Source organism: Tupaia chinensis, unplaced genomic scaffold, assembly GCF_000334495.1.
Source record: "Tupaia chinensis unplaced genomic scaffold, TupChi_1.0 Scaffold000647_1, whole genome shotgun sequence".
Classification (NCBI taxonomy): Eukaryota; Metazoa; Chordata; class Mammalia; order Scandentia; family Tupaiidae; genus Tupaia; species Tupaia belangeri.
In genome coordinates this window covers 3,739,603-3,753,682 of record NW_006160168.1, presented here as the reverse complement: position 1 = coordinate 3,753,682, position 14,080 = coordinate 3,739,603, and the positions used below count along the sequence as shown (strand labels likewise).

The window sequence follows — 14,080 nt, the reverse complement described above, 5'->3', positions numbered from 1 at the left end:
ACGCCGCAATCCCTTCTCCTCCATTCTCCTCTCGGGATCTTGGGCACGCACGCACACGCGCCCGGCGTGAGTTTTAAGCCACCGGGTCCGGGACACGAACCGCGGTCGACTACGTGGGAATCCAGCGACATAGCCATTACGCTAACTGCTGGTTCCCTTGTCTCTCTTTCTGGTGAGCACATACATCCTATAACAAAAATCTCTTTAAAAAAAAAAAAGATTTCTGATTGTAGTGCTGTCCCTCTGGAATCAGGTTCACGTAGGATTTCTTATGACCTTATTTGCAATAAGGGCCTTTGAAGATGTAATTATGATAAAGCTTGGGCTGGCTAGGTGGCATGATGGCTGAAGTGACTGGATCCCACATAGCTGACTCAATGGTTTGAATCCCAGACCTGATGGGTTGTACCAGGCATGTGTGCATGCACATGGCAAGTCCTGAGAGGACACTGAAGAGAGAGGATTGCAGCATGGCCATCCCCCCTGGAGATGATTTCTCAGTTGCCTTCTCTTTCTCTGTCTCTCTACAGCAAGTGCACACACTACAGAAAAAAATAAAAAATCTTGAAATGAGATTACACTAAGATTAGAGTGAGCCCGGAATCCAATTTACAGCAATAAAAACACATAGCTTCCCTTGTTCCTTTAACATGTCAGAAGTGTTCAGGGGTGGGTTCCTAAAAGACCTACAAACAGAACTGCCATATAATCCAACAACTTCATTTCTGGGTATCCACCCAAAGAATAGGCATGTACTCAGTTGGAAAAATACTTGCATATACATGTTTATTGCAGCCTTATTCACAACTGCTAAGCCATGGAACCAACCCAAATGTCCATGAACAGATGAATGGATTGAAAAAGTGTGGCTCATATACTCTTGTATACTAGTAAGCCATAAAAACAACCCTGGCATTTGATAGAAAGTGGATGAATATGGAAGATTTAATGCTAAGCGAAGAGGCATTGTATATCTCCACTCAATAGATATCAAATGTCTGTACTCTGTGGCAGACACTGAAAAATTAGAAGGCATAACTACATGGAAAGCAACTGTGATTACTAGAGACAGTATGGAAGGAGGGTGGGAAATGGGAGAATATGAGAAGAAAGGAATCAAGGAGAGAAAGAAAAAAGCAAAACATGTAAGGGATACCAAAAAAAAAAAAAAAAAAGAAAATTAACTATTTGTGATAATGTATATGGTAATGTCTTTGATTGGACTAATGTACAGTGTATTCATTCTGGGAAAATTCATCTTGTATGATGTAATGATATAGAGTGATTGAATGTAAAAAAATAATAACAAAAAAAGAGAAAAAAGTGTTCTGGCCACAGGACCTTCACATTGCAGGCTGTTCCATCTGGAGCTCTGCCTTTGAGTTTCTTCCCATGACTCAGGTCTCAGCTCCAAATCACAGCTCCTCCTCACAGAGCTCTCCTGTCAGCTCCCTTCCTGACTTTTTGCCCCACTTCCATGTTTTATATTCTTCTTGGCCCTCATCTCTGCCTAAAATTATCTGAAACATCTGCTCATTCTGACTCCTCCACCAAGATCGCAGCTCTGTGAAGGCAGGTGATGTCTGTTTTGTTCTCTGTTATTTGACCTGTAATTAAGTCCCAAAATAGTGCCTGGTACATAGTAGGTGCTCCATAAATGTATTGAGTGAATAAATAAATAATAGTTTGGCTTAAAAAAAAAAGAAGAAAAGAATCAACTAAATTGGGCACTGCACCTCTCCTTAGGTCAGGGGTTCAATACTGGGAGCCATATTTCTCCCAGGGGATATTGACAATGCCTAGAGACACTTGGTTGTCACAACCGAGGTGTAGGTTGCTGCTGGCACCTACAGGTAGAGACCAGGGATGCTGCTAGACACTGTTTAATGCATGTGGGGTTCCTAACACCAAAGAATGACCTGGTCTGAAATGTTAGCAGTATAAGGGTGTGAGAAATCCTGCATTATATTAAAAATACAAATTGAAAAGAAAAAAAAAAAAAAGAAGACTCCCCATCAGTCTTTAAAAAGGAATCCTGGGACCAGCAGTTAGCGTAATGGCTATGTTGCTGAACTCCCATGTAATCGACCACAGTTCGAGTCCCAGACCCAGTGGCTTAAACTCACACCAGGCGTGTGTGCTTGCATGCCCAAGATCCCGAGAGGAGAATGAAGGAGAAGGGATTCAGGCATGGCCAACCCCCCAGGGGGGTGATTTCTCGCTTTCTGTCTCTCTCTCTTTCTCTGTCTTTTTGGTGAGTGCACGTGCCCTATAGCAAAAACCTCTCCAAAAAAAAAAAAAAAAAAAAAGAAACTCAATTTTCCTTGTATTTATTTTAGGAACAAAATTAAATAACATTGTGAGACTAAAGAAGTATTTTAAATCACAGGGAACATGAAAATTTGGAGAGATAAAATGTTGCATTCCTAGCTGGACTCAAAAGGATTTTATTCTTGATATTCCATGGCACAGTGAACCAAGTGAGGTGTCTTAGTGGCTAAAACATGAATGGACATATAGCATAGGAGTTTTAATTTAGCTTTGTTACCAATCCTCCCCAAACAATAAAGTCATCCAACATAGTAACATCATTTAAATAAATAGCTCTTTTCAAAGGTAAAATTTCATTTTCTTAGCATAGAAGATATTTCAGACTTTTCAAATGCACACAATCAACAGAGTGATCCCAGTGGTGTGTGGGACACACCATGGGGCAGAGAAGGCAAGGTGGGACCAATCTATAAATCACATGTACCTGGAACACGGCTGAGGTGCTGTCCTGGTTGGAGCCCACACTGCAGGGCCATTTGATAGGAGGAACTTGCTAGAACCACCTCCTCTTTTCCCCCAGATAGATTTCTATTTTTACTTTTCTGGTCTTGAACTGTGTCTTGTTCTCACAATCCTTTCCTTGATGGTTACGGAGGAACTCCTTTGTGTCCCACACTAGGTACACAGTGGTGAGCTAAATATGTTGGTTTGAATATAAGTTACTCTGAAGGTCTTAGGAACTCAGGATATTTAAACTGTCTTTACCTGTTAGAAAAGGTAATCCACTGGTCTTGGTTCAATCTTCCAGAGAAATTTCCTTTAAAATATTTAAATATTAAAATAATAACACCCATCCCCCCAGCTTCTGTGGTATAGTTGTTAGTGTGCTGGACTGTAAAGCTGGAAGCCATACTGCCAACCAGAGTTCAAATGCCTGGCCCTGCCAGCCAAGATGAAATGTGTTGGGTGCTTGTGTGCATGACCAGAGTTCTGGAGGCTAGAAGACTGAGGAAGGGGGTCACAGTGTGACAGACTATATGAAGCATTCTCTTTTCTCTCTCTCTCTCTCTCTCTCTCTCATGTACATGTGCTCTATCAAGAACAGTTTGAAAATTAAAACTTAAATTTAAAAAAAGTTTACTTAAAAAATGATAAAAAATTAAATAAGATTGGAATTTAAAGATTTTTTAAAAAATAAAATAATTAAAAATAAGGCTTTAAAAAAAAAAAAAACTGAAAGTCCATAAGAAAGGTTTTCTGCTGAGTTTTCAAGAAGAGATTCCCTGTGTGTTGTGAGTAGGTCAGTTTTTTATTACCTGGAGGAATGTCTGAGCCCACAGTCGTGATCGAACTTTCAGGACTGCACTTTCTCCTCCTTCTAGTCGTCCCACTGCACAGGATATTTGTAAACATTCAATATTTGTACAATTCTGTAAAAGAACAAACAATGGCAACAAAAGCACATCAGTGCCAAAGTCTTTCAACTGTGGTAGGGAATTAACATGAAAGACAATTTACTTATATATCTTTTCCCTCAGAAGTCATTGCCTTACCCATAAATTATTTTTTTGGAGGGAGTAGATTTTTGCTATAGGGTGTGTGTGCTCACCAAAGAGACAGAGAAACAGAAAGCAAGAAATCACTCCCCAGGGGGATGGCTATACCATAATGCCTTCTCTTCCATTCTCCTTTCAGGATCTTGGGCAAGCATACACACATGCCCAGCCTGAGTTTCAAGTCACCAGGTCTGGGACTTGAATCATGGTCTACTACGTGGAGTCCAATGATGTAACCATTATGCCATCTGCTGGTCCCTACATAAATTATTGATTTAAATAATAATATACTGAAACAACCAATAAAACACAATTTAGTGGTAATGATGTGTCAGCTTTAGTAACAATGTAGAGTTATAATGGAATATAAAATACTACATAAAACTTAAGCCCTTATCTAAGGACTTCAAAATTATCTTCCCAGGGGCCAGCAGATGGTGTAGAGATTACATCACTGGACTCCCACATGGCCAACCACAGTTTGAGTCCTGGACCCTGCAGTTTGAAACTCACTCCTGGTAGTGTACGTGTGTGCCCAAGATTCTGGGAGGAGAATGGAAGAGAAAGGATCGCAGTGTGGCCATCCTCTCTGGGAGGTGATTTCTCACTTTCCCTCTAACTGTCTCTATCTCTCTCTGTCTCTGGTGAGTGCATGTGCCCTAAGGGAAGAACCTCTTAAAAAATAATATTCCTGTAGCAGTGATTGAATTGTTCTGTTTCACTTTTGTAGAATCATGGGCTATAGTTCTTATAGATATTCTCAAGCTAGATGAGGCGATCCAGAAAGGATTGCCTCTGAGTCTATATGAAGAGACTTCAAAAAGTTTGTGGAAGAGTGAAATTAAAGTGCAAATTTATTTTGGTACAAACAAAATAAAAATTCATGAATAATTTTTCCAATCATAAACATTTTCCACGAACATTTTGAAGACTACCTCTTCCCACTTTTATCGTCACAAAAGACCCAGTGTCGCAGGCCCACTGACAACCATTGGTTCCATAACAGTCTCCTCTTTGTCCAAATTACTTCTTGTAAAGAAGACTGAGCAAGAAAATAAAAAGACACATCACAATCCATTTTCTTGCCAGGCACAGAGTGAGGCTTTCCTAATTACACTCCCTTGCTGATCTGAGTTTCTCTGTGGACTATGCTCATTTAGTTTTCATGTCTCAAGCTCTGGGCACTAGACTATAGGTACTCAATAAAATCAGTTTATTGGATATTATGTGAAGTAGTTGACTGAGGCATTTCACTTTAATGAAACAGATAAACCACAGAATTGCCCAAGAAACATTATCATGAGAATCTTTCTGGAGAACCTCAGAATTCTCTAAAAACAAATCAATCAATTAATGTCTATTTGAACAATTCTGGCCATACCAAATTCTTTTTCTATTTTATTTCCTTTCTTCCTTTCTTTTTCTTTTTCTTTTTTATTTTCCAGAGGGCACATGTACTTGGAAAGTAGTGGGCAAAGAGAGAGAGAAAGAGAAAGCATCCCTCATGGGAAGTGGTCATGCCATGATGCTTTTCCTCCATTTCTTCTTCTTATCTGTTTTCTGGGCACACATGAACCCGGTGTTTCTCACGCTGATGGGGATAGGATCTGAACCACGCTCAGCCATGTGGGATCCAGTTCCTGGGCACAACACTTAACCACCATGCTATGGAGCCACCCCCAAAGCCAGATTTCTACCTGATGTTTCCAAACGCAGTTGGCTGTGTTGTGCTTGTGCTACCAGAGTAGGACACGAAGGTGTCCACAGCAGGAGAAAGAATTCCTGAAACTCTGTGAGGACTCTCATGTTTGCCTGTGCACTGTTATCAACTTGTATACCACGCATTCCACCCTTTGGAGGGAATTGGGAAGCCAATGTCAGTAGTTGTATAAGCTCCCTGGAGATGGTGATCCTGGTTAGCTAGCTCTGTTGGCGGAATCTGGAAAAGGAGATGCTTCAAATGAAACCTGAAGAGTGAAAAAGAGTTGCCTCACAGAATGGGATGACTAGCATATGGTTTTCTCACATCAGACTAGGATGCACTCAGGAACAGGGAGGGAAGGGTGAACAGGGTGAGGTGGACAGATGGAAATAAGTAGAAAAGAAAGTCTAGGTGGCAAATAATCTTTCTCTTGTGTTAAGGAGCTTCAGTTTTATTCAGAAGGCAGTGGGGAGCCTGAAAAGCCTTTAAAACATAGGGTATGTTCAGGGCTATATCTTAGAGGAACAGGTAGTAAGTGAGGAAAGAATGGAGAGAAAAGAGTGGGAGGCAAGAGGATGACCAGAAACTGTAGGAGGATGATGTATTATAAGAGTCTAGGTGAGGAACCAGCAGTTAGCGTAATGGCTATGTTGCTGGACTCCCATGTAGTCAGCCGCAGTTCATGTCCCAGACCCGATGGCTTGAAACTCACGTCGGGCGTGTGTGCATGTGTGCCCAAGATCCCAAGAGGAGAATGGAGGAGAAGGGATTGCAGCATGGCCATCCGCCCTGGGGGGTGATTTCTCGCTTTCTGTCTCTGTCTCTGTCTGTCAGGCGAGCGCATGCACCCTACTTAAAACAAACAAACAAACAAACAACAACAACAACAACAACAACAAACCTAGGTGAGAAATGCTGAGGTCCTGAACCGAGTCAGTGGGAACAGAGATAGGAAGATGAGTTTGAGGAAGTTTAGGGAGTGGAATAGAGAAGTGGTGACTAATAAGAGGTTGGGACAGGAAGAGGGAGGAGTGGGGGATATCTCTTCTTTGAGACTGTGTAGCTGGGTGTGATGTTAACAAGATTGGGAATTCTAAAGAAGTGACACATTTGGGAAATCTTGGTGGCAGGAGTTTTGGACATGTTAGGCTTGGGGTCGCTATCAAACGTCCAGATGAACCCTTCCAGTCTTGAAGGTGTTAAGGGAGAGCTAAGACAGCAGGGGACACCGAGGAGTGACTGGGATTGTGGTCATGCAAGGAATTTCCTTGAAAGAGTAAAAATCAATGGGAAAAAAAGAATGGGGGAGGGGACCTGAATGGAATTTTGAGGTACAGGAGGATTTAAGGAAGAGCAGTGAGAAGTCCATGAAGGATTCTAAGGGGCTGGCCACAAGGTAGGTAAAGAACCAGAGAGAATGTTTTGGGGGAAAGCCATGGGATATGATAGTTTCAAATGCTGAACATGAGGTGAAGAATGAGGCTGCTGGAAGCTGAGTAATGAAAGGGAAGACGGGAAAGTTTAAAGAGGAGGAGGCGGAGGTGAGAACTACAAAAGCGGCAGGGGCCACACATGAGAAAAGCGAAGATATTCTTAGGCAAGGGAGAAATGATATATTCATGCTAGAGATAGAAATACTTCCTATGCAAATTGGAAATGATGATCCCAACACAGGATGTTGGCATTTTGCACTTTCAAATTCCTAATCAGAAATGGGATTCCGTAAGTTGTTTTTAACTAAACAAAAATGGTAGGAGGTCTTATTTAGTTTTTGATTTTATAATAAACTTTGCATAATCACTCTCTAGCCAGAGTTGTTTTGACTTGAGGACATGAAGAGGCGTATGATTTGCAATTCTGGAACCAGTAAGAGAGAAAGAGAATCATATACGAGTGAACAAAATCAGATACAAGAAGCAAGGACTGCCTTGGCCCTCCTCTGTGAGTAAATAAGTCTCTAACATTCAAAAGTTTAAAATGATCTTATGTCAAAAATATTTAATGGGAAACAACATAAAGAAAACATTTGATCCTCCTACACAAATGTATATAATTTTCAAAAGAATTTTAATTCTTGATCTGTACTTTCTCAGTGCACTTACGAGACATACTCTAAAACATAAATTAAAAAGCATATTTGAGACTTTCTTTAAAAATTTTCTAGAGGGCACATATGCCTACCAGAGAGAGACAAAGAGACAGAGCGAGAGGGAGAGAGAAAAAGCACCCCCCAGAAGATTAAGGACTCTTCTCCATGTCTTTATCCTGTCAGGATTTGGGGCAAGCATGGCACATGTGCTTGATGTTTTCTTCAATCCGCTAGGGCCAGGATTTTATCCACACAATCAGCCCTATGGAATCCAGCTCTCTTAATCAGAAGGCCGTGCGGCTGGCCCCATACTTGTGTCTTGATTTTTCTGATTATTATTACTTACAGATTTCTCAAGTTATATTCTGCATGGGTTTGGCTATAGGTTTTCCAGAGGATTTTTCCCACTGTACTACATACTGGAATTTTATAGATGTCAATTATCGTTTCTGTTCTGTTGCTTCTTTGAATACTTTTAAAATACAATTATTTGCCATTTTATTAATTTATCCTAAATAGAATAGTGTATGGATTCTCTCCTTTTAATTTTTCTAAAGCTTTACAGTGTCATAAAAATTTTATGGGTAATTGAACCTAACTGGACAATTCAATTTTCAGAGCTTTTTGTCATGTAGTTTCAGGTACTTCTATTATAATAAATGTTCCTCACTTGACTTAAGGTTAACTGATTGTTTAAGTTAGACTTACTTATTGTTCTTTTCTGTCCATATTTATGTTTGAAACATTTTTTACTGTCAAGATGAGATACGTAAATGTCAAAAAATGTTTAAGACACACATTCTTTTTAGTATTTTAAACAATTTCAAGTGTACATTCACAGTATTGTACAACCATCTCCACCACCCAACTCCAAAGCTTGTCGTCAGCCTCAGCTGAAACCCTGGCTCCTGAAAACTTTTGTGCCAGTGAGACGCAGACTGGGATTTGCATTGACTTCACTCTGGATTCCTCTCTTTTGATGGTTCTTTACTACTGCTAAAAGGATACCCATGGGATAGGTAACACGTTCAGGATTTTCGACTGAAATTAATTCATTCAATGTGGCATTATCCTACTTTACTGAACTGAAATATATCTTTAGGATTACCAGGGCTTTTAAATATTTCATATGTTTTTTTTTTTCTTTTTAATAATTCCAGGTAAATACAGGGATGCAAGAATGGCGAGGAGTAAATGTGGGACTTCTCCAACTCCTCACTTATTATCCCATTGGTTTCCTTCTAAAACTAATTTGTTTTTTCCCTATCATCTGATAAGCCAGTCAAGGACCCTCTGGGTAAATTGCCCTGGGCTCAGAACTCAAGAGAGGTAGAAGATGTGGGGAGAGAGTGTTCATCTGTGTCTTGGGACCATACACTCCAAGTTTATGGACTAAAAAAAAAAAAAAAAAAAAAAAAAGAACTACTTTTCCTTTCCTTGCTGGTGCCTCTTTGGAATGAGGGAAATGATCTCATGGCCGCCCTTGGCTGCCCAGGCCCACTCTTTGCATCTGTCTTTCCTAAGTCTGGCCTCCTTTGTTGGAAATTCCCTGCCTCTGCCCTCCCTAACACACACACACACACACGCACACACACACACAGAGTTGATTCAACTAATTCAGCCAAGACAGTGGAATGCTACTTATACCCAGTGCATAATTTGGTTTAGTTTTGGGGGAAATTATTGTAACCAATCATCATACTGTCAATCTATTGGGTTGTCAGAAAAGTCATGACACATTTTTGCATAGTAAAACAGAAAAATATGTTATTATTTTCTCAATCCAATATATTTCATCTGTTTTTAGTTTTTGTTTTTTTAAAGGTTTTTGCCATAGAGCACAGGGACTCACTAGAGGGAGACAGAGACAGAGAGAGGAAAAGTAAAAAATCACTCCAATGGCCACATCTCAGTCCTTTCTCCTCAGCCTCCTCTTGGGATTTTGAGCAAACACACACATGCCCATTGTGACTTTTAAACCATTAAGTTCGAGACTCAGACTGTGGTCAGCCATGTGGAAATACAACACCTTAACCACTACACCACCTGCTCACTCCCACATCTTATCTTTTGCATATTCTTTCTTAAACTTCTTTTTTTTTTTTGAGCGTTTTTTGCTATAGGGCACATGCACTCACCAGAAAGACAGAGAGAGACAGAGAGAAAAAGCAAGAAATCGACCCCCAGGGGGGATGGCTACACCACAATTCCTTCTTCTCCATTCTCCTCTTGGGATCTTGGGCATGCACGCACATGCAATCGGCTTGAGTTTAAGCCACCGGGTCCAGGACTTGAACCACGGTCGACTACATTGGAGTCCAGTGACATAGCCATTATGCCAGCTGCTGGTCCCCTTAACCTTCAATTTTTAAATGTTTAAAATTAAGCTTATTGTTACTCCTTTCAGTCAGACAAATGCTAAAGTCAGGGATTCAATTTTTAGAGCATAGGTTTGTTTCTTTCAATGGTAGCTACTTGGAATTATTTCAGCTTCATAACTGGTTGCAGTAATTGTATTCCTCAAGCCTTACTTGTCCTTTGCCATAGTAGCCATTTTCTTTAAAGAATTATGTATTTTATTTATTATTATTTTTAATTTGCTATTTGGCACATGTACTCACCAGAGAGAAACAGAGAGAGAAAGTGAGGAAGAAAGCCGTTAGGTCCAGAATTTGAACTGTGGTCAGCCATGTGGCAGTCAAACACCCCAGCTACTATGCCACCTGCTGGCCCCAGCCATTTTGTTTGTAATTCAGTAGATGTGTTAGCCAATGAACTTAGTCACTACCAACTCTCTGTTTTAGACTTGCAATATATGCACATCCTTTGCCTAGGACTGGATTTCGGGTTAAGGGTCTGTAGAGTCAGGGAGAAAGATTAGGAACAGGTGGAATAGCAGGCTGAGAGCATTTTGGAAAATTACTCCAAAAGGTACTAGTAGTGACCATGATGAATTCATCCACTGTTATTCACACATATACTCAACAAATGATCCAGGTGCTATGCTACTTTCTAAGGAAACAATCTGAGCAAACCAAATATGGTGACTACCTTCATGAACTTTCAATATGGGGGACAGGTGGGAAAGGAGAACACTCCGTGGACTGGAACATTGTGGTACCTGGACGAGCCTAGGGACAATTTCAAATTTCTGAGCTGAACACAATCTTAGAGGGTCAGCTCATGGGTTTGGGTGTTTGATGGCTCCCAGTCCACCATGACGGTGACTGCTACCCCTTCTGAAATAACTACAGGTCTCTGCTTGGCTCAAGGCTCCTCCCAGTTCTAGCTCAGCCTTCCCTTCCTTATTCTCTCATTTGCCCCAAGATCTCCTCAAGTGTCTCTCCTTTCACTTGCCATTGTGGCTTCTGGTTCTGCATCACTACAAAGCACTAATTCTCAGATTGTTCTTCCACACTGCAGCTTAGGGGTAGGAAGCACCTGTTCAACTTCTGTCTCCATCCCCGGCACTGGGACCCGGCATTCTCACCTTGTCCTCACCCCAAGCCCCTGAGCATTTGCTTGATACCAAAAAGGAAACTGGGTTTTGCAGTGACCTCTGATTATTTCTGCATAGACAGAAGGCTAGCAGCTTCCTGTTCTTTATGGACATGGTCTGTAGAACACAGATGAATTAAACCTTATATTCACTTCTTGCCCTGCTACATGGTACAGAAGAGGATGAATATATATGTGAGGAGATAAACCTCTAGAAATAGTGACATTGTGATGAGTGGAGAATTGCATAAAAAGTGCTGACTCAGGCCAGTTGGTGGTGTGGTGGTTAAGGATCCCACATGGCCTACCCTACTGTGCTATTTGAATCCTAGACCCAGCAGCTTGAAGAAAATGCTGAGCACGTGTGCAGGTATGTCCAAACTCCCAAGAGGAAAATGGAGGAAATGAAACTGCAGTGGGCTTTCCCCCTTGGGGTGCTTTCTAGCTCTCTTTCTCCCCTTTCTTTCCCCAGTGAGGACAAGCAACCTATAGCAAGTTAAACAACAACAACAAAAAGAAAGAAACAAAGCTAAACAACACTGACTCATGAATTCTGTCTATAGTTCAGGGAAAAGAGAGTAAGTTCAGGGTTGTACTACTACAGAACCCAGCACTAACGCTCTGCAGAGGTTTGGGCCCAGGAAACCTGAGATGCCAGATGCAGCACCCATTGGATGAGCCGTTGTTATTCCATGCTCATTTCAACCCAGGGTCTGTGAACAGGCCAACAAGCACCTCTTTATGTTCTTGAAATCAATGAAAAATCCCATTGGATGTTTTCATTGCTATTCTCTAAAGTGGCCTCTATGGCAGGCTTAGAAAGTGAGAAGGTTATATTGCAAATGCCCCTTAGTCCACACACAAATTTCCTACAGTGTGTACTGCCAGAAATAGTAGGCATATCTGAGCATTGGAGGATATGGAAAACAATGAAGAAAGTTAAAACCACCTCTGCTTAGGAATTAGTTCTGATCCAATTTCTTCCCTCAGTTTCCTGCACACTGAGACTACTCACCAGTATCTTTGCAGGGCTCTGCTTATGGAGCTCAATTGTAGGCACGTCCCTCTTCCTGACAAGGTGGGGGATGGTTGAGTTCCGCAGAAAGGCACTGAGCTCAGGGGTGTCCTCCAGGGAGGCGGCAGGCTGCAAACATGAAGCAGAGACATCCCATATAATTGCATGAACAGTTGTGATCTTTTTCATCAGCTTTAAATTCTAGGCAATTTTCTTTTTTTCTCAATTGAATATGACTCATGAGAATTCAGACATATTGTGATTTTACCAGCAGCAAAAAGACTGCACTGACAAGAAGCAAACCTTTGTGCTCTTCAATGATCGTACCTCATGAAACATGGGGAATGCATTCCTGGGAAGTTTATCTTGTTAGGATAAGGGGGTTTTTGTTGTTGTTTGTTTTTTTAAGTTAAACTTTTGCTATAGGGCGTACGTGCTTGCCAGAGAGACAAAGACTGAGAGACAGAAAGTGAGAAATCACTCCCCGGGGGGATGACCACGTCACAATCCCTTCTCCTCCATTCTCCCCTTGAAACTTTGGGCATGCACACACACGGGCCAGGAGTCAGTTTCAAGCCACAGGGTCTGAGACTTGAACCGGAGTCGACAACTTGGGAGTTCAGTGACTTAACCATTATGCCGTCTGCTGGTCCCAAGGATAAGGTTTTAAGCAGAAATAATTTCCCCACAAGCATAGAAAACATGGAGGTTAATTTTCAGGCCTTAATCATCATTCTCTTGTTACTTTCTTTGCACTATATAATGGGCTGGTTATACGGAGGAACATTCTGTATAAGGAGATGGGTTTTGAGATGGATTTTTGAGATGGAGCTAACCACGGGGATTTAGCCACAGGGAAATAGGCTGGTGTGGCCGAGCTGTACTGCCCTGTGCCTGTGACCAGAACACCTCAGGAGAAAACTGTGTCCTCACAGGAACGACCTTTCCAAAACATGCTATGTGCACATTGCCCTGTAATGGAATGTGTTTTCATTCCTGAGTTTGTTTTTCAAATACTCTAGACCTTAGGGTATTATCTCAGGCTCCATGCTGATGATGGCTGAATAAATGTTTTGAAGATTCCAATAAATTACACATAATATCCAAGTGAATACAGAAACATAATTTTCTCCTCTTTTTAAAAAAGTTTACTAATTGGGACCAGCAGTTAGTGTAATGGCTATGTCGTTGGACTGCCACATAGTCGACCGCGGTTTGCGTCCCGGTCCCGGTGGCTTAAAACTCACGCCGGGTGCATGTGCGTGCATGCCCACGATCCCGAGAGGAGAACGGAGGAGAAGGGATTGTGGTGTGGCCATCCCCCCTGGGGAGTGATTTCTCACTTTCTGTCTCTCTGACTGGCGAGCGCATGTGCCCTATAGCAAAAACCTCTCCAAAAAAAAAAAAAAAGTTATTTCTTCTATGACTGAGAGAGACAGCACTCCCAACAGGGTCTTGATACTTTGTTCTACCCTCAGCCTAGCCAGGCCTGGATCATGGGTGTGCCTCACATGCTTCGTGAGGACCCCACATGTGAAACTGGAACCCTTCCATGTGGGTTTACCTCACAGAGCATCACAGAGGTGTTCAGGGCAGAGACTAGAAAGGATATTGGACAAGGGAGGTTAGGGAGGCTTGTTAAAGGGTGTTTCTAGTAACTCATCATAGATTCCAGGCTTGGCAGGAAAGAAAGAATGGTCACAGGCTGTCTTGAGAGTGGGGTAGGGGAAGTGCCTAAAAGAAAGTATCCATACCAAGAAAGAAAAGGTCTAGTAGAAAGAGGAAGTGAGAATATTAAAAAAAAAAGAAAAAGAGATTGAACTGGAGAAGAAGAAAGGGATGCTGAGCTGAATATTTCAGAGGCAAGTAGCTAAAGGTGATGTTGAAGACCAGTGGTTGAAGCACTGGGATGATGAGGTAGACAGAAGTGAGGTGAGGGAACCAGCAGT

At 41.6% G+C, this 14,080-nt stretch overlaps 1 protein-coding gene across 1 annotated transcript in view; it reads right to left on the bottom strand.

The window, feature by feature from the left end:
* The window catches only part of ITGA8 (integrin subunit alpha 8), a 216,940-nt gene that overhangs the window by 30,250 nt on the left and 172,610 nt on the right, over nucleotides 1–14,080 (bottom strand). The window contains 2 exon segments of the mRNA XM_027776251.1: nucleotides 3,588–3,701; nucleotides 12,132–12,260. Of these exon segments, the coding sequence (XP_027632052.1) occupies nucleotides 3,588–3,701; nucleotides 12,132–12,260 (243 nt within the window).